Source organism: Trachypithecus francoisi, unplaced genomic scaffold, assembly GCF_009764315.1.
Source record: "Trachypithecus francoisi isolate TF-2019V2 unplaced genomic scaffold, Tfra_2.0 Lachesis_group16, whole genome shotgun sequence".
Taxonomy (NCBI): Eukaryota; Metazoa; Chordata; class Mammalia; order Primates; family Cercopithecidae; genus Trachypithecus; species Trachypithecus francoisi.
Window position 1 is genome coordinate 96,586,719 of NW_022681461.1, and position 19,843 is coordinate 96,606,561.

Genomic DNA, 19,843 nt, shown 5'->3' on the forward strand with positions numbered 1-19,843 from the left:
CCTAAATTAATTTAGTTTTTGTTTTTGTTTCAGAGACAGGATCTCACTCTGTTGCCTAGGCCACAGTGCAGTGGTACAATCATAACTCACTGCAACCTTGACCTGGGCTTAAGCAGTCCTCCTGCCTCAGCCTCCTGAGTAGCTGGGACCACAGGTGTGTGCCACCATACCCAGCTAATTTTTGTATTTATGAATTAATTTTTAAGTCAAAGTGACGTATGTTTTTAAAAGGTCAAATAATACTACAAATCTTTTAATAAAAATTAGTAGTCTTGGCTGGGTGCAGTGGCCCACGCCTGTAGTCGCAGCACTTTGGGAGGCTGAGGTGGGAGGATCACTTGAGCCCAGGAATTTGAGACCAGCTCGGGCAGCATGATGAAACCCTGTCTCTACAAAAAACATAAAAAATTAGCTGGGCGTGTTGGCACAAGCCAGGCAGTGCACATCAGGCTGGAGTGTGTGGTATGATCTTGCCTCACTGCAACCTCTGCCTCCTGAGCTTAAGTGATCCTTCTCCCTCAGCCCCAGGAGTAAAGCAACTGGGACTATAGGTGTGTGCCACCACACTTTACTAATTTTTGTATTTTTTTTTTAGACATGGGGTCTCGCCATGTTACACAGGCTGGACTTGAACTCCTGGGCTCAGGTGGTCTGTTCCACCTTGGCCTCCCAAAGTGTTGGGATTACAGACGTAAGCCACCACGCCTGGCCCAACCACTCATAACTCTTGTTTTTTTTTTTTTTTTTTTTTTGAGACAGAGTCTCGCTCTGTCTCTCAGGCTGGAGTGCAGTGGTGCGATCTCCGCTCACTGCAACCTCTACCTCCCAGATTCAAGTGATTCTCTTGCCTCAGCCTCCCAAGAAGCTGGGACTACAGGTGCCCGCCATCATGCCGGGCTAATTTTTTTGTGTTTTTAGTAGAGACGGTGTTTCACTGTGTTCTCCAGGATGGTCTCGATCTCCTGACCTCATGATCCACCCGCCTCGGCCTCCCAACGTGCTGAGATTACAGGTGTGAGCCACCGCGCCCGGCCAACTCTTGTTATCTTTAACAATTCTCTTCCTGATTTCTAAATAATATGTGGATATTATTATTCCTTGAATGACCAACTTTAGTCTCTATTGACTTCTTAATGGAGAAGCTGTAGTGCCGCCCTCTCTCCTCCCTTGAGGGTTAGATCATAATGCTGCTTGAAGATCTCAGGGTTTTCATTACTATTATAATTGAAGTGTAGTTTTCAACTGTGAGCAAAATAGATTAAGATTATCCATCCTTCTCACACAACTTTGTTTTTCCTGGAATTAATACTTGCCTCTTCCTTTCGTTTGCTTGTTGAGTTTCTTATAGGCTTATCGCTGATTTTTTCATGCTCTTCCACAGAGCTGATAAAGCTTCTGGAAACGTGGTCACAGATGTTAGGTCGCTGGGGCGTTCCCTTTCTCTTAGGGCTGTCCCTCCAGATCCCTCTGGCCTGTGCATGTGTCTGAGTCACTGTCTTCCAGGCCTGCTGCACAGCCTGGCTTTCCTGCCTCTCTCCTATGGTAGAGTTTGCTAAGTCTATGCGAGTTTTCCGTTGCCGCCCAACAAATCGCCACGCACGTAGCCGCTTCAAACGCTACTCGGCTTGTAGCTTGCGGTTCTGTAGGGCAGGAGTCTGGCTGGGTGAGTTCAGCTGGTTTCTGTGCTCAGGGTCTCGAGCTGAAATGAGAGTGCGGAAGGGCTGTGTTCAGGGTGCTGAAGAGCTGCCGGCCTTTCCGAGGCTGGGGAAGATTCTGATTCCGAGGTCTTCCGGCGGTTGGCAGAGTCCAGTTCTGACCCGTTTTCTTGCTGGTTGCCAGCTGGGGGCTGCTCCCAGGGCCTGGGCGTGGCCCGCATTCCTACCTACACAGCCTCCTCCTCCTCCAGAGCCAGCAGCGGGATTTCTGAAGTGTCGAATCTCTCTTTCCAGAAAGAGACCCGTCACTTTTAAGGACCTGCCTGATTAGGTGAGGCCCACCAAGGATCATGCTCTTTCCCCAGAGTCGGCTGTGCCGCGTGATGTGACCTGACCCAGAGTGGAATGTGTCCTCCTGCTCATGCTCTGCAGCCACGCACTGGCAGCCATGCTCTGCCAGGCACGGGGAGCGTGCCGCCGTCCTTGAGTTCTGCCTGCCGCAGGACCAGGTGTCTTGTTCTTCTCGACCTGTCCCTTGGTCTGGTGGAGCCTGACTTCCTCTAGTGCCCGGGAGGGGAAACCGTCTTGAGGCCTCGCATTCCAGCGCAGGAGCTGTGGAGGGGGCACCGCCGTGTGCAGTGCACGAGGCAGCTCTGAGCCACTCCTCCCTGCACCAGCCGAGGCCTCCCCTTCCTCTGCTCCTTCTAGAACCTTCTGCCATCTGGTGTGCTTTAGCGTTCTGGGATGTTCCACGGTGTCTCTGCTGCAGGTCTTTTTCTCTTCGCTGGGCCTGGCACATTGACTCTGGAAATTCAGAGGTTTGAGTTCTGGGAAATGTAGTCCTGGAAAATGTCCTGAGTTGGTTTTTTGATCTTGTTTTCTTCTCTCTTTCTGTAACCCTTATGAGTTGGCCAGTAGGCCTGTTTTCTGAGGGATCCCTTGCTTTATCTTCTAAAGAAGCATTCTGTAGCCTTTTTGATCTGGCTGTAACGTGTTTAAATTCCTAAGCTGGTTCTCCTCCTCAGTTGTCTTCTAGCGTTCTGGTGTGTTCCTCTGCGGGCTGTGCGTCCTGGCTCATAAACACTGTCCTCTTCCCTGCTGGCTCCTCACTTTGTGCTGCTTTCTGTTATTCCTTTTCTTTTGTTTTCAGAGTCTCGCTGTCACTCACCCAGGCTTGAGCGCAGTGTTGTGATCTCAGCTCACCTCCCAGGTTCAAGCCATTCTCCTGCCTCAGCCTCCCGGGTAGCTGGGATTACAGGCGTGCACCAGCACACCCGGCTTATTTTTGTATTTTTATTAGACATGGGGTTTCACCATGTTGGCCATGCTGGTCTCGAACTCCTGACCTCAAGTAATCCACCTTCCTCGGCCTCCCAAAGTGCTGGGACTATAGGCGTGCACCGCTGCACCCAGCCTGTTCCTGTTTTTATTTGGGTTTTTGTCTTTTGTGCTGGAAGCTTTCCTCAAACGTTTGGCCGGCTGTCTGTGGCTGAATGTCACCTTCCAGAGGCCCTGGATCTTGTTAGCAGTGCTTTGGGACTGAGTGGCTGCCTGGGGCACTGCCCTTTGGGTGCAGACCCTGCCATTTTGCCCCTTCCCACCTCATGGCTGTGTCTGCCCCGCCCCCCTGCTGCTGGGTCTCCCTGTCGAGGGTGCTGGGGGTGCCGCTTTCCCTCTCATGAGCCGAGGGCTTCTGGCCCGGGGTCTCAAGCCCAGCTCTCTGGGAGTTGCCGGCAGGACTGGATGGCAGGGGAGCGCAGGGCAGGGCGGGGGAGGATGGAGTCCTAGCTCCTGAGGCTCACTCGCCGTCCCCTGCCACTGATGCAGTTCTAGGAGGCTGGAAGGGTCTTGCGTCCATGCTCTGCTCTTGGCCTGAGCCTTCGTAGCTCCGCTGATCCTTCCATCCTCATCCTTTGCCGTCTTCTGAGGATGTGCTGTCACTCTTCTGGTTCTGTTCCTCTCCCATCACTTGTGTTCTCGTGAGTTTCTACTGTCGTAACTGCCCGTCAGGAGCTTCCAGAAGAAGCAGAGATGAGTTCGTGATTTTGGCCTCAGGGCTCAGCTGCAGCCTGGGTGGTTCTTCTGGAGTTGCCTCCCTTGCCCCAGCCCTGCCACAGCCCCTGTGTGGTTGTGGTTCTGTGACCCTTGCTCCTGCTCTGCCCCTCACCTACCGCTTCACTCTCATTTACGGCAGAGCAGACGCTGAGGACACGTCTGCTGTCCCTGGGCCTTGCCCAGAACTCTCCAGGCTCCCCCAGCTCATCAAGGAGTTTACACCTCTGGCTCCTAAAGGAGACGGAGTCTTTCCTGGGCAGAGCTCTGCTGATTCAGTTTTTATCATCTTGCTTTTTGGTGCTGTTACATCATGTCTGACTTTCTGATGACTTTTCTGTGTAGAAAAAACAAGATCAGAAAGCACCAGATAAAGAGGCCATACTCCGGGCCACCGCCAACCTGCCCTCCTACAACATGGACCGGGCTGCGGTCCAGACCAACATGAGAGATGTAAGTGTCGGCCCAGAGCGGCGGCGGGCGCGTGGGGTCCCCGTGTGGGGGATTGCAGTGGGGGGTTCCCGCAGGGCGGGGCAGCAAGAGGAGATTCTCTAGGAGTATTTGGGGAAGTCAGTGAGGGGGTCTATAGGACTGCACTATTTTGCTTTTTTTCTGTAAATCAAAAATTATTTCCAAGTGAGAGTTGGAAAGCCATCTGAAGGCAGGACTGGAAAGATAGATACCCTGGGAAAACGTCAGTCCGGCCCTGAGTTTGGCAAACATGTTTAGATAGAATTCTGAACCCAAAGCGGGTGGATCACCTGAGGTCAGAAGTTCGAGACCAGCCTGGCCAACATGGTGAAACCCTGTCTCTGCTAAAAATACCAAAAATTAGCCAGGCATAGTGGTGGGCACCTGTAATCCCAGCTATTCAGGAGGCTGAGACAGGAAAATCGCTTAAACCCGGGAGGCAGAAGTTGCAGTGAGCTGAGATCGCATCATTGTACTCCAACCTGGGTAGCAAGAGCGAAACTCTGTCTCAAGGAAAAAAAAAAAAATCTGAACCCGTGAGTTGTTTTGGATCAGAACGTTCTCAGTTAAAAAAGAAAAGTGGCCAGGCGCGGTGGCTCAAGCCTGTAATCCCAGCACTTTGGGAGGCCGAGACGGGTGGATCACGAGGTCAGGAGATCGAGACCATCCTGGCTAACACCGTGAAACCCCGTCTCTACTAAAAAATACAAAAAACTAGCCGGGTGTGGTGGCGGGCGCCTGTAGTTCCAGCTACTCGGGAGGCTGAGGCAGGAGAATGATGTAAACCCGGGAGATGGAGCTTGCAGTGAGCTGAGATCCGGCCACTGCACTCCAGCCTGGGCGACAGAGCCAGACTCCGTCTCAAAAAAAAAAAAAAAAAAAAGAAAAGTGTTCGCAGTGCTCACGTCGACACCCCAGCAGGGGGCACGTGCTGTGCCGGGGTGGGAGGACGGCTGGCTTCCAACTTCATCCGATGCCAGTCTGACCTAAGGACGCTGCCATAAACCCTGTTTCATTTTAGGAATGAACCTCTTGGAGTCTCTTCCAGAGAGTTCTGTCCCGACCACGGCATGGTGACTTTTCCCCAGCAGCCAGCATGTGTGTCTCCCATCCTGTGTGTGTCCAGCTCAGAGGTGTTTCTCTAGTGTGGTATCCACACCAAGGCTCACACTTGTGTGAGAGAAGGGGCAGCTGACACTTGACCTCTAGGCCCTGTAGCCAGGAGCTGTTCTGGAGGGCGTCTCTGTTCCATCCCACAGCTTGTCCTGCCTGGGGAGGACAGTGATGGCCACCGCTGTGTGGCAGGCATGCCTCCACCGGGGGCCGGCAGACTCGTGGGCCTGGAGCCTCAGATGATTCTGTTTTCTTCCCTGAACCCAGAGAGGGTCTTCAGCTTGCCCCCACCCATGCTGGCTAGACCGACGGTTTCCTCACTGGGCACAGGCTGAGTATCAGGCCAGCACTGAGCGACTGTCACCAGGCGTTCGTGTCCCTTTTCACTGGCTTCAGTCCCACCTTCAGGGAGGCCCTTGGCCCTGCCGATCCCCTGCCTTGCCCTCAGCTGATCCTGCTGTCTTGCAGGAAAGCAGTGTCATCTCGACTCTGAGGATCGGAGTTCCAGGATGGGAGCAAGTCATAGGTCCGAGTAGGTTTGCTGGACATTTAGAGAATTGATCTCCTTTTTTTTCACTGCAGTTCCAGACAGAACTCCGGAAGATACTGGTGTCTCTCATCGAGGTGGCGCAGAAGCTGTTAGCACTGAACCCAGATGCGGTGGAATTGTTTAAGAAGGCGAATGGTATGAGTCAACCCTGATGCTGCATTCCAGGCGTGGGTCACTGCCTGCCTTGGGGAGCGTCTGCAGCTCCACACCCGCACGACCAGAACCTCAGTGCTTTATGGAAGCGCTGATGAGGGCCTGGGGCCTGCCTCACCGGCAACTCCTGCTGATACGCCTGAGGGTGGGCAGGCAGAGCTCAGACAGATAATTCCTGCAAATGTTTGTGCTCAGATAAGGCCCCTGGGCCTGAGGCTGGAGCCTTCATGGCCCTGTCGTCTCCCTGCAGCGATGCTGGACGAGGACGAGGATGAGCGCGTGGACGAGGCCGCCCTGCGGCAGCTCACGGAGATGGGCTTTCCGGAGAACAGAGCCACCAAGGCCCTTCAGCTGAACCAGTGCGTGGGGCCACCTCCTTCCCTGCCGGAGACACGTGGGGCCTGGTCTTGTGGGGCTCCCACCGTGGGTGACGTCCTCCTACCCTAAACTCTTTGTTTGACTGAATCTTTTCTAATGTGGGGTTTTGAAGAGGTACCTTAAATATGTGCCTGCAAAGTGTTTTTGGGGTGAATGTGACAGAACAGTCGTTGTATCAATTCTTTGGGCCGTTGTATGAGAACTCAAGGTGAAGCCCGTTCATAGCAGGGACACGGCCTCTAACAGTCTTCTCAGGATTTCCGTGTGAGTCACTTTTTGTGCTTCTGTGTTCAGATCTAAAACGAATAATCCGAGATCCAGGGGCAGCCGGGGGCGCTCCATCCCTAAGCTCCCGGCAGAGACCTCCGGGTCCGCTTGCCTCTCTTAGACGGGCTTCTGTTTCTGCCCAGGGTCTCAAGGTAGTCTGAGGCAAGGACCAGAGCTGCAGTGGCACCTGTGTTCGTTCAGGTTCTCATTATAAGGGCCACCAGCTGATGCTGGAGAAGTCACTACCATAGCAGAGGCTCTTGGGAACGGACAGGAGGCGAAGGCCCTGGTCCGTTAGCCGGGGGGTGTTGGAAAGAGTCTCTTGCCTTGCAGCATGTCGGTGCCTCAGGCCATGGAGTGGCTCATTGAACATGCGGAAGACCCGACCATAGACACGCCTCTTCCAGGCCAAGCTCCCTCAGGGGCTGAGGGGGCCGCAGCAGCCGCCCCTGAGGCTGCCGCAGGAGCCAGCACCACCGAGGAGGAGGCCAGAGATGAGCTCACGGAAATCTTCAAGAAGATCCGGAGGAAAAGGGAGTTTCGGGCTGATGCTCGGGTATGTGTTACTAGACCTGTCGCCAGGCAGAGTCGCCGTGCCTTCCCTTGAGGTGGCGCCATAGAAAGGAAGCTGGGCTGTGTGGCTGACCTTGGGCTGAGCCGGCTCTTGTCCCAGGAGAGAGAGAAACTGGGGAAGGGGTTTATGGGCGGGCCTGGGAAGTGGCGAGCCTGGGGACCATGGCCCGAGTTTCTGAGCACCCCTGTAAGTTATCCTGGCTTGAATCCAGGCACCCCAGTTTCCTCTCTATTGCCACATTCATCACCTTTTGAAAAACAACATTTTACAGTTCCTGCTGACCACTCATATCCACAAGCCTCCCCTGTTCGGCAGCATCTCTGCGGGGTGGGGGTCCTGCTCGGAGACCGGGAGGGTCATCTGCTGTGGTGGGTGTCTGTGAGCAAGGGGCCGCTCAGGCTGGCCAACCGCCTCCATGGTGCTGTCTGCAGGGCTGCAGAGTCCCTGCACCTGTGTGTGTGGACCTTCCTCGCCCGCACCTCATCTCCCCATTCTTCCTTCTCTCTCCTGTTCTTTGATTCGGGTCTTACTTCCTCCTTGGAAGTTTCTGTCTTCTCCGACATGCTCAGACGGCAGATCTGCTCCGTCAGGGCTTCCATCTGCATGCTGTTGTCTCACGTGTGGCGCTGATCGTTTCCCTGGGGTGTGTGACATTGTGCTGTGGCCTCACCTGCGGGGCTGTGTCTTCCATGGAGTTCCCTGTGGCCAGGCTGTAGACACCCACCTGGGGTGATTCTGAGTTTGCTTCTGCTGGTGATGAGTGGGGCCCCTGCCCCTCATGTCCTGCAGTGTAACCCCCCGGCTTCACAGCTCAGGTCTTCCCTGCACAGGGTCCCATGGAGACAAATGCTTTTCTTTGTTTCTTTTGACATTTAATTTAATTTTAAGTTCTGGGATACATATGCAGGATGTGCAGGTTTGTTCCAAAGGTAAACATGTGCCATGGTGGTTTGCTGCACGTGTCAACCTATCACCTAGGTATTAAGCCCAGCATACATTAGCTATTTATCCTGATGCCCTCCCTCCCCCAGGTCCCCAGCAGGCCCCAGTATGTGGTGTTCCCCTCCCTGTGTCCATGTGTTCTCATTGTTCAGCTCCCACTCATGAGTGAGAACATGAGGTGCTTGGTTTTCTGTTCCTGTGTTAGTTTGCTGAGAACAATGGCTTCCAGCTTTATCCGTGACCCTGCAAAGGACGTGATCTCGTTCCTTTTTATGGCTGCATAGTATTCCATGGTGTGTATGTCCCATATTTTCTTTATCCAGCCTATCCAGTTTCTTTTCTTATCCATGGGCATTTGAGTTGATTCTGTATCTTTGCTATTGTGAATAGTGCTGCAGTGAACATATGTGTGCACGTATCTTTATAATAGAATGATTTCTATTATTCCTTTGGGTATATACCCAGTAATGGAATTGCGGGGTCAGATGGTATTTCTGTTTCTAGGTCTTTGAGGAATCACCACGCGTCTTCCACAATGGTTAAACTAATTTACATTCCCACCAACAGTGTAAAAGCGATCCTGTTTCTCCACAGCCTCACCAGCAGCTGTTGTTTCTTGACTTTTTAATAATCATCATTCTGATTGGCATGAGGTGGTATCTCATTGCGGTTTTGATTTGCATTTCTCTAATGATCAGTAATGTTGAGCCTTGCTCTGTTGCCCAGGCTGGATTCTTCCTGCCTCAGCCTTCTAAGTAGCTGGGACTACAGGCATGCACCCACCACGCCCAGCTAATTTTTGTGTTTTTAGTGGAGACAGGGTTTCACCATGTTGGCCAGGCTGGTCTCAAACTCCTGACCTCAAGTGATCTGCCCGCCTCGGCCTCCCAAAGTGCTGGGATTACGGGAGTAAGCCACCACGCCCAGCCAACTGTCTTCTTTTGAGAAGTGTCTGATCATGTCCTTTACCCAGTTTTTAATGGGGTTGTTTTTTTCTTGTAAATTTGTTTGTTCCATGTAGATGATGGATATTAGCCCTTTGTCAGGTGGATAGATTATAAAAATGTTCCCTTCTGTAGGTTGTCTGTTCACTCTGATGGTCGTTCCTTTTGCTGTGCAGAAGCTCTTCAGTTTAGTTAGATCCCATTGAGACAAATGCTTTTCTAGTCCATCTTCTCATCTTTTCATCCTCGTTTTAAGTAAGGGTGTCATTTCCCACTGTCTACCTCCCATGGGCCCAAGGCGCACGTTCTGTCTGTGTATGGACATTAGATCTTGCGCACACCCTTTCATAGAGCTAGTTTTTTGTCTCTTCCTTCTTGATTTTTTATCACTTGTGGATATCCCTTTTTTTTTTTTTTTTTTTTGAGACGGAGTCTCGCTCTGTCGCCCAGGCTGGAGTACAGTGGCCGGATCTCAGCTCACTGCAAGCTCCGCCTCCCGGGTTTACGCCATTCTCCTGCCTCAGCCTCCCGAGTAGCTGGGACTATAGGCGCCCGCCACCTCGCCCGGCTAGTTTTTTGTAATTTTTTTTTTTTAGTAGAGGCGGGGTTTCACCGTGTTAGCCAGGATGGTCTCGATCTCCTGACCTCGTGATCGCCCGTCTCGGCCTCCCAAAGTGCTGGGATTACAGGCTTGAGCCACCGCGCCCGGCCGGATATCCCTTTCTTGTGAGTTTAGCTATGCATTTAAAAGTTTCTCTCTCTTTTTTTTTTTTTTTTTGAGACAGTTTCACTCTGTCACCCAGGCTAGAGGGTGGTGGCACAATCATGGCTTACTGCAGCCTTGACCTCCTGGGCTCAAATGATGCTACTTCAGCCTCCTGAGTAGCTCTTACAGGCACGCACCACCAAATGGGGCTAGTGTTTTAATTTCTAAAATTTTGTACAGATAGGGATCTCCCTGTGTTGCCCAGGCTGGTCTTGAACTCCTGGCCTCCCAAAGTGCTGGAATTACAGGCATGAGCCATTGTGCCCAGCCTAAAAGCATTTTTGTTTTATTTTTATCTAGCATTTCTAGGTTTAGCAGAAAGTTTGTCTCGTTGTGCTTGTCTCCTAGGGAGCCAAGTTCACATCTGATCCTGGAAGCCTGTCGGGCGGAGCGGCCACTCTCCAGCTGGGTCCCCTGTGCACTGAGGCTGGACTTTGCACTCTCCTGTGTTGTGGTGCTACACGGTCTCTTAGAGGTTGTTAGTCATATTCTTTCTTGCCGTCTTAAGCCTTTTTGTTAAATAGAGATGCTCATTCTTAACAATCTTAACGTGCTCATTTTCCTAAGATCTTCCCCATTGTCATTCCCTCCTGTCATGTCTCTGTGTCAGAATATTCCGTAGAATGTCTTTGATGAAAATGGTTACAAGGTGGTCAAGGCTTGAGGGGCCAGCCTATCAGTCCTTCTACCCTTTGGTTTCTGTATGAGTCTTGAGATCAGGCAAGTATCCAGTAGGGATCGAGATATTAGCTTCGTTACCGAGAAAGGATTGGAGAGCTCTGACTTGAGGCCAAAACAGATTTGCTGCTGCCCCTGCCTTTCCAGTGGTGGACAGGATACCTGCTGGCCGGGGGTAGAGCTGACAGGGCAGAGATCCTGCAGCCCGTGAGTGCAAGGCCCCTCTCCCATTGCTGCCCATAAGCAAGTCTGTGCCCCCATGGGCTGGGAGGGAGGGCAGGGGCTGCCAGGTGTTGCCTCAGCAGTACTGGGGCATCATTTCCTGGGCTGAGGTAGAAATGAGGGAGAGTGCTTCCTATTGAAGCTAGTGAGAAGGGCATCCTGTCCTTGAATTCAATAGATTCCAGGCTATTCTATGTGACTTTGATACCAAAATATTGTACGGTGGGTTCTTCCAAAGTTCATTGTTGGAGCTCCTGGAGTTAGGATATGGCTCAGGAAGGACCATAAATAGAAGATACGGAGTTTTCTTCTTTTTTGAGATGGAGTATCACTGTGTTGCCCAGGCTGGAATACAGTGGTGCGATCTCGGCTCCCTGCAACCTCCACTTCCCGGGCTCAAGTGATTCTCCTGCCTCAGCCTCCCGAGTAGCTGGGATTACAGGCGTGTGCCATCACGCCCAGCTAATTTTTGTATTTTTAGTAGAGATGGGGTTTCCCCATGTTGGCCAGGCTGGTCTCAAACTCCTGACCTCAGGTGATCCTCCCGCCCTGGCCTCCCAAAGTGCTGGGATTACAAGTGTGAGCCAGTGCACCTGGCCAGGACTTTTGAGCTGATCATGCACACAGTTTAGCTCCAGCCAGCATCCTTCCTGAGCTCTACCCCAGCTCAAGTCTTTTTCTGCCAGGTTCTCTTGGAAGCATCTGACAATGCAGTCCAGCTAGACTGGCTGAGGACATGCACGGTCCGTGGGGCGCGGTGCTGCATGAAGTCAGCCTGGGTGGTGCTGGGAGCTGTGTGGGGCCGGCACCCCTCCACTTAATGGCCTTATGGTGGCCGGAAAACTGACAAAGATGGAGAGGACTCTGGGGGCTTCAAGAGAGTGGGATCTGACCTTTCAGGGATTAGGAGAGGCCCTTGAAATTTTGATGAAGCCTTCATTTTATTTATTTATATTTTTTCAAAACGGACCCCTTTAACATTGTGTTATAAATCTCCAGAGTAAAGGACGTATTATCTTGTTACATGAATTGTGACCAGAAAAATGTACGTCCTTCCCCAAAAATGAATTAGTATATGTTTAGTTGTAGCTTAAGTTTTGTTCAATATTAAAATTAAAAAATTAGTTTTAGGATTTTTTTTTTTTTTTTGAGACGGAATCTCGCTCTGTCGCCCAGGCTGGAGTGCAGTGGCCGGATCTCAGCTCACTGCAAGCTCCGCCTCCCGGGTTTATGCCATTCTCCTGCCTCAGCCTCCCGAGTAGCTGGGACTACAGGCGCCCGCCACCTCGCCCGGCTAGCTTTTTGTATTTTTTTAGTAGAGACGGGGTTTCACCGTGTTAGTCAGGATGGTCTCGATCTCCTGACCTCGTGATCCACCTGTCTCGGCCTCCCAAAGTGCTGGGATTACAGGCTTGAGCCACTGCACCCGGCCAGGATTTTTTTTCTAAGATAAAATCTGAATAAAACCTTTTTTCACGGATTACAATGACATTTTTGTTTCCCTGAGATTGCATTTACTGACGTGGCTTTTCTCTAATGCCACTTATTCTTGGGTAACAAGCCCCTCTGGGGTAAACCTGCAGTGGCTGCTGAGACAGTCTTATCCACACAGTCACTGGGACAAACCTGAAGGGGTCTGAAGTTGGCCTGAGTGCCTCATGTCCACATAAGCGATGCATTTCTACCTGTCATAACCTGTGGCTTCTCCCCACAACCTGTGGCTCCCTGAAGACAAGCCTGGGAGCTGCACTGACCCCCTGGCTCTGCTAACTACAGTCATACTCTTCACTTCTTCAGCTTTAGGATGCTGAAAACCAAGATCTGTTTCAGTAGAGCTGTGAGGAAAGAGAACATGGACGGAGAGTGTCCGCAGGGCTGTTGGGAGCACCCCCCGCTAGGGTGCCGGGGAGCAGGGCCCCCTCTCTGCATGCAGGGCACTGGTTCCTCGGCCTCCTGCCGCCCCCAGCAAGCTAACGGCTGTGCTGTCCTCTAGGCCGTCATTTCCCTGATGGAGATGGGATTCGATGAGAAGGAGGTGATAGACGCCCTCAGAGTGAATAACAACCAACAGAATGCCGCGGTGAGTGTCGGGCTGTGGTGAGTGAGTGTCGGGCTGTGGTGAGTGAGTGTCGGGCTGTGGTGAGTGAGTGTTGGGCTGTGGTGAGTGTCGGCTGTGGTGAGTGAGTATCGGCTGTGGTGAGTGAGTGTCGGGCTGTGGTGAGTGAGTGTTGGGCTGTGGTGAGTGTCGGGCTGTGGTGAGTGAGTGTCGGGCTGTGGTGAGTGAGTGTCAGCCTGTGGTGTTGGCTGTGGTGAGTGAGTGTTGGGCTGTGGTGAGTGTCGGCTGTGGTGAGTGAGTATCGGCTGTGGTGATTGAGTGTTGGGCTGTGGTGAGTGTCGGCTGTGGTGAGTGAGTGTTGGGCTGTGGTGAGTGTCAGGCTCTGGTGAGTGTTGGGCTGTGGTGAGTGAGTGTCGGGCTGTGGTGAGTGAGTGTCGGGCTGTGGTGAGTGTTGGGCTGTGGTGAGTGTTGGGCTGTAGTGAGTGAGTGTCAACTGTAGTGAGTGAGTGTCAGGCTGTGGTGAGTGTTGGGCTGTAGTGAGTGTCGACTAGTGAGTGTCAGGCTGTGGTGAGTGTTGGGCTGTAGTGAGTGAGTGTCGACTGTAGTGAGTGTCGGGCTGTGGTGAGTGTTGGGCTGTAGTGAGTGTCGACTGTAGTGAGTGAGTGTCAGGCTGTGGCGAGTGTTGGGCTGTAGTGAGTGACTGTTGACTGTAGTGAGTGAGTGTCGGCTGTAGTGAGTGAGTGTCAGGCTGGGTGAGTGCTGGGAGCCTCACTCATGAGTGCCCTGGGCATGGTAGAGGCGATGTGTTTGTCTACTTTCACATGCAGCCGGCTATGTGGCTCTTTAAGTGAGACAATAGGATAGATGGCGCAAACAGTAAAAAATTTAAAAATACAGAATTCTAGGCTTTGTCTTTTTAAAAGGGTGCCTTATATGTACCTATTTTATGGGTGGGTAATTTATTCATTTATCTTTTTTTTTTTTTTTTTAATTTTTTGGAGTCAGAGTCTCACTCTGTCCCCTAGGCTGGAATGCAGCAGTGTGATCACACTCACTGCAGCCTCGACCTCCTGGGCTCAAGCGATCCTCCCGCCTCAGCCTCCTGAGTAGCTGGGACCACAGGCACACACCACCATGCCCAGCTAATTGATTTTAGTTTTTTAGAGATGAGATCTCCCTTTGTTGCCCAGGCCGGTCTTGAATTCCTGGCTTCAATCGATCCTCCTGCTTTGGCTTCCGAAGTGCTGGGATTACATGCATGGGCCACCACACCCAGCCCATTTATCTGGTTAAACTGACTCTTTAAGAATGATTCCTGTCCTGTGCCCGTGTGCCAGCTGGGCCGATGGAGCTGTGCCTGGGGAGGGCCCTGTGGTGGCCGACACCCCCCCACCAATGCCAGTGGAGTTGGTGGCTCACACCTCCAAGACAGAGATGAGGAGCCTGTGTCCTCATGGCTCCAGCACCACTGACTGCCCATAACAGGACCACAGGCAAGCTGGGCACTTGGTACATTTGTTAATTACTTTTCCAGCACTTTTGGGTGGGCCATGCTGGCCCAGGTAGCTGGGGAAGCGGCAGCAGTCAGTGATCTGCAATGCCAGCGTCTGCAGAGAAAAGCAGACTAGCTCTTCCTTCTCAATCTGGCCTGGTCTGACATGCACAGCAGTGAATCCAGACTGGGCTTGTCTTCATGGTAGGGTCCCTTCCAGTGAGATCAGCCTCGGGGGCTCAATAGAAAGGTGGCGTCTTGCAGAGGCACTGAAGGTGGTAACAGTGGCATTGGTGCTCTTGGCTTTGCAGTGCGAGTGGCTGCTGGGGGACCGGAAGCCCTCTCCGGAGGAGCTGGACAAGGGCATCGACCCCGACAGTCCTCTTTTTCAGGCCATCCTGGATAACCCGGTGGTGCAGCTGGGCCTTACCAACCCAAAAACATTGCTAGGTATGTGCGCCTTCTTTATGCTAAGTCGTGGGTCGGGGAGGCTGGCTGGTTCCCTCGTAGGCCGTGCGGGTGCTGTGGAGGCAACACGGAGGATCCAGCGCTGAGGATCGCCATGCGCTGGCAGCACGTCCTGCCATGCAGGTTGGCATCCTGCGGGTGTAGCTCTGCTACGTCACCATGGAGCCCACAGGTCAGGTTCTGATCGTGGTGTGACTGTCTCCTGCACGATGACTCTGACACAGGCTTCAGAAAGCCAGTGCCAGTGGCTTTCCGAGGGCCAGCGGGGTGGAGACCACACCAGCAGCTTAGGAACTCACATGAGAACAAGGCGTGGTGTGGGCTTTTGCTCTTATTATTCCTCAGGGTCTTCGATGGCAGTTGTTTATTTTTATTGTCAGATACCTACATGCAAAAGTGTTTATGATGTTGTAACTTTAAAGAAGGATAAAACTAATAGCCGTGTATCTGCCATTCAGCTCTGGGCCTGGGGTGCTCCTCCCCTACGCACCTCATCTCTCCCTCCAGCCTGGCTGTCGCCGTGGCCACGGCTTACCTCTCTGCTTCCCTGTAGAGTTTTGCCGTATTTGTGTCTCCTCAAACAATCTCTCATTTGTTACTACCTTTGTGTAAGTGGAATCACGTTTTAAGCAGGGCTCTGTGACTGACTGACTGCGTTCTTTGTGGGGGTTGTGGAGTATTTTGTTGATGGAAGGCACCGGGAATCCAGGGGTCATTGGGTTGTCTGCATGTGGTGCCACTCCTGATGTTCCCCCTTTTTTTTTATTTTTTGAGACAGCGCCTCCCCTTGTCACCCAGGCAGGTGTGTAATGGCGTGATCTCGGCTCACCGCAACCTCCGCCTCCCAGGTTCAAGCAATTCTCCTGCCTCAGCCTCCTGAGAACCTGGGATTATAGGCGTGCATTACCACGCCTGGCTAATTTTTTGTATTTTAGTAGAGTCGGGTTTCACCATGTTGGCCAGGCTGGTCTTGAACTCCTGACCTCATGATCCACCCGCCTCGGCCTCCCAAAGTGCTGAGATTACAGACGTTTTGGTCCCCAGGAGCCGAGTTCCGGGATGTTGGGAGGGCCTTTACCACCCAAGCAGGCTGGAAGTGTCTCTGGAAGCTGGGATGGCCGTGCCCTGATCTTGAAGGCTGGCCTTCTTTCGGAAGTGTATTGGCTGTCAGTAGAACCTTGGCCGTGAGAGACCTTCCGCTCAGTGTTTGGCCTTCTTTTCCCTTGGATTGTTTTCTTTTATTTTTTTTTGAGACGGAGTCTCGCTCCGTCGCCCAGGCTGGAGTGCAGTGGCCGAATCTCAGCTCATTGCAAGCTCCGCCTCCCAGGTTCACGCCATTCTCCTGCCTCAGCCTCCCAAGGAGCTGGGACTACAGGCGCCCGCCACCTTGCCCGGCTAGTTTTTTGTATTTTTTAGTAGAGACGGGGTTTCACCGTGTTCGCCAGGATGGTCTCGATCTCCTGACCTCGTGATCCACCCGTCTCGGCCTCCCAAAGTGCTGGGATTACAGGCGTGAGCCACCACGCCCGGCCCGGATTGTTTTCTTATTCATTCGGAAAGGTCCTCACCTCCTGGATGCTGACCCTTTTCCCATTTATTTGTGCTGCAGATGCCGTTGTTCAGTTTCTGGCTTATTTACTCATGCTAATGGGCAGAATCCCATGTTTTGATATCCTTCAGGGTGATTTTTTTTTAGGATGTGAACCTTTAAAGAAAACCTTCCATGGCGGGGTGTGGTGGCTCACGCCTGTAATCCCAGCACTTTGAGAGACTGAGGCAGGTGGATCACGAGATCAGGAGTTCAAGACCAGCCTGGCCAAGATTGTGAAACCCTGTCTCTACTAAAAATACAAAAAATTAGCTGGGTGTGGTGGCATGCGCCAAGTAGCTGGGAATACAGGTGCCCGCCACCACGCCTGGCAAATTTTTTGTATTTTCGGTAGAGACAGGGTTTTTTGAGATAATCTCACTCTGTTGCCCAGGCTGGAGTGCAGTAACTTGATCTTGGCTTACTGCAACCTCTACCTGTCCAGCCATTGCACCTGGCGCATCTGTTTTTCTATTGCAATATTAATCCTGGAGCTTCCTTAATAGCTTCTTGGATGTTAAGCACATCTGCCTTTGTTGTGTGTTGTAAACGGTTTTTGCTCTCTAATTTTGTGTGGCATTTTCTGACATACAGAAGTTAGGATATAGAGAAGAAAGTCCTTTCTCAGGTTGGGCATGGTGGCTCATGCCTGTAGTCGTAGCACTTTGGGAGGCTGAGGCAAGAGGATCACTTGAGCTCAGGAGTTCAAGACCAGTCTGGGTAACATAGCAGGACCTCCTCTCTACTAAAAAAAGCAAAGAAACAAAAAAGCAAAATCAGCCGGGAGTGGTGGCACATGTGCCTGTAGTCCCTGCTCCTCAGGGGACTGAGGTGGGAGGATCATTGAGTCCAGGAGTTCAAGGCTGCAGTGAGCTGTGATCACGCCACTGGACTCTGGCCTGGGCAACAAAGCAAGTCGTTGTCTCCAAAAAAATTAAATTCTTAGATAAATACTCGTCGGTGTGGTTTTTCATGTTTAACTCTTTATCTTTTTGTTCAACTCTTGCATCCTTCCAGAATTGATTTTGCTGTCTTCGGGAGGAAATGGGAAATTAAGTCTCCCGCCCTGCGTGTGAATCAGCTGTTTCGTACCTTACAGTTTGTTCTCGTAGACATCAGGCATCAGGTTGTCATTGTCTTTCTGGGACTTTTTCTGAGATTTTTTTTTTTTTTTTTGAGATGGAGTCTCGCTCTGTCACCCAGGCTGGAGTGCAGTGGCACGATCTTGGCTCACTACAAGCTCCACCTTCCGGGTTCACGCCATTCTCCTGCCTCCGCCTCCTGAGTAGCTGGGACTACAGGCACCTGCCACCTCGCCCGGCTAATTTTTTATATTTTTAGTTTCACCGTGTTAGCCAGGATGGTCTCGATCTCCTGACCTTGTGATCCGCCCGCCTTGGCCTCCCAAAGTGCTGGGATTACAGGCGTGAGCCACCGCGCCCGGCTTTTTCACAGATTTTAAAGTAGCTTTTGGGGACTTTTCATCAGAGCACCAGGGATTGTTTTAGGGCCTGGGGGTTGTTTCCAATCACGAACAGACCCAAGTTGGGTTCACTCTGAGCTCTGTGCTCAGCCACAGGCTACTGGGCCGTGAATGGCTGTGAACTCCTGTAGTGAGCCCTGTCCCTGGAGCCTGTAGACCTGGGGCCACTTATGCTGAAGCGCATCCATGTGTGTCAGGTCAGCATGGAGCCATCGATCCTGCAGAGGGGCCGGCAGCCAGCAGAACGCGTGCTCCCTTACAGTGGGTGGGGTGGAGAGCTGTTTGCTAAAATCCACCTGTTTGGGGGAAACAGCTTTGTAAAGCTGTGAAAACCCAAGTTTCCATTTTGAAGAAGTGCTGTGTTGCATTTTAAATGCGCTGGTTTTTTTTTTGTTTGTTTGTTTTTTGAGACAGAGTCTCGCTCTGTCACCCAGGCTGGAGTGCAGTGGCCGGATCTCAGCTCACTGCAAGCTCCGCCTCCCGGGTTTACGCCATTCTCCTGCCTCAGCCTCCCGAGGAGCTGGGACTACAGGCGCCCGCCACCTCGCCCGGCTAGTTTTTTTTTTGTATTTTTTAGTAGAGACAGGGTTTCACTGTGTTAGCCAGGATGGTCTCGATCTCCTGACCTCGTGATCCGCCCGTCTCGGCCTCCCAAAGTGCTGGGATTACAGGCTTCAGCCACCGCGCCCGGCCTGGTTTTTTAAAGAAGTAATTTTCTTAAGGCTGAGCATTACGTTTTTCCAGTTTGTTGTTAACTTTGCATCAGTGTCTTTGTGTGTCCTTTCTGCATCTGCTGACCTTCTCGAGGTGGGATTGGAAGTGGAGTTGTTGGGAGAGATGATTTTTGAGCCCTGGCGGCTGCCAGACAGCTGCCCAGAGTGTGGGTGCCATGAGCATGCACAGGCATGCTGCCCACCTGCCAGAATTGAGTGCATGATTGTGATCAGATCTGATTTGATGGGTGCATCTGACAGAGTTGGGTGGGTTTCAGCCTGAGAGTGCACACTTAGCAGTGAGCTCTGTGTGGCCTTTGTATTGGAGACACACCCTCTTCGTTAGGAAGCTGCCGAAGAGGAAAGTCACGCCTGTGCCTGTTGGCTGAGTGGGGGCATGGGCAGTCAGGCTGGCTCTGTTTTCCCTGCAGCGTTTGAAGACATGCTAGAGAACCCGCTGAACAGCACCCAGTGGATGAATGATCCGGAAACGGGTCCCGTCATGCTGCAAATCTCTAGAATCTTCCAGACACTAAATCGCACGTAGGTGGCGCTGTTCCCCTCGGCTGTCCGGCCACAGCAGCCCCCTGGCACGGCCCGAGACTGGGCAGAGCGGACCTCACCTGGAAAGTCACCTTCAGCACCTCGGCCCTGGACTGTTAGAGGCACCGCGGCTGCTCCCGCTCTCTGATCTTACTGCTTATAAACTTCGGTGATGGTAGTGTGTAAAGCCGTATTTTTAGCATCTGCCAGGTGTTTACAAAAAAGTTGTTGTGCTGGGAAGTGGAGTGAGGGCCTCCTCTCCAGTGCTCCTCTGGGCTCTTGAGTTGTTGTTGCTGCTTGAATTGCCTCATAGACGTTTGCTTGGAGAGTCCACGTGTTATTTGACGGAGGTAGGTTTCAACCCAGAGTGTTAACGTCAAGCATGCTACTTTAGTCACTCACAGCTGACTTTTCTTTAATAAAATCCCTTTTCCTATTTCCTATCTTGGTCTTTTCTTGGGGCCACAGAAGCAGCCCATGCGTCCCTGGGAGGCTGCATCCCCACGGCTCTGTGCTCGCTGCTCCCACCCGGGGTGGGCGCCGGGGCCACTGCGGCATGTGGGCAGTCTCGTGGCGTTGTTTGGTGGGCAAAGCCTCGTGTTGTATTGGATTTAAGGGACTGGAGCTGAGCCCGTATTCCCGGGACACAGGTGCTGGGCCTGAGCACGGCAGCCCCTGCCTGCCTCTGGCTTCCTCCTTTTTTTTCGTTTTAAAAAACATTACCATTATCTGTGT

General features: G+C 52.2%; 1 protein-coding gene across 1 annotated transcript in view; it reads left to right on the forward strand.

Annotated features, from left to right (window-relative positions):
* Positions 1-19,548, forward strand: part of UBAC1 (UBA domain containing 1) — a 29,983-nt gene extending 10,435 nt beyond the window's left edge. Inside the window, exons 4-10 of the mRNA XM_033238582.1 lie at positions 4,053-4,160; positions 5,874-5,976; positions 6,245-6,353; positions 6,973-7,195; positions 12,759-12,845; positions 14,625-14,763; positions 18,997-19,548. Coding sequence (XP_033094473.1) covers positions 4,053-4,160; positions 5,874-5,976; positions 6,245-6,353; positions 6,973-7,195; positions 12,759-12,845; positions 14,625-14,763; positions 18,997-19,112 — 885 coding nt within the window. The 3' untranslated portion in view covers positions 19,113-19,548. The remainder of the gene's footprint in view (positions 1-4,052; positions 4,161-5,873; positions 5,977-6,244; positions 6,354-6,972; positions 7,196-12,758; positions 12,846-14,624; positions 14,764-18,996) is intronic.
* Positions 19,549-19,843: the final 295 nt, after the last annotated feature.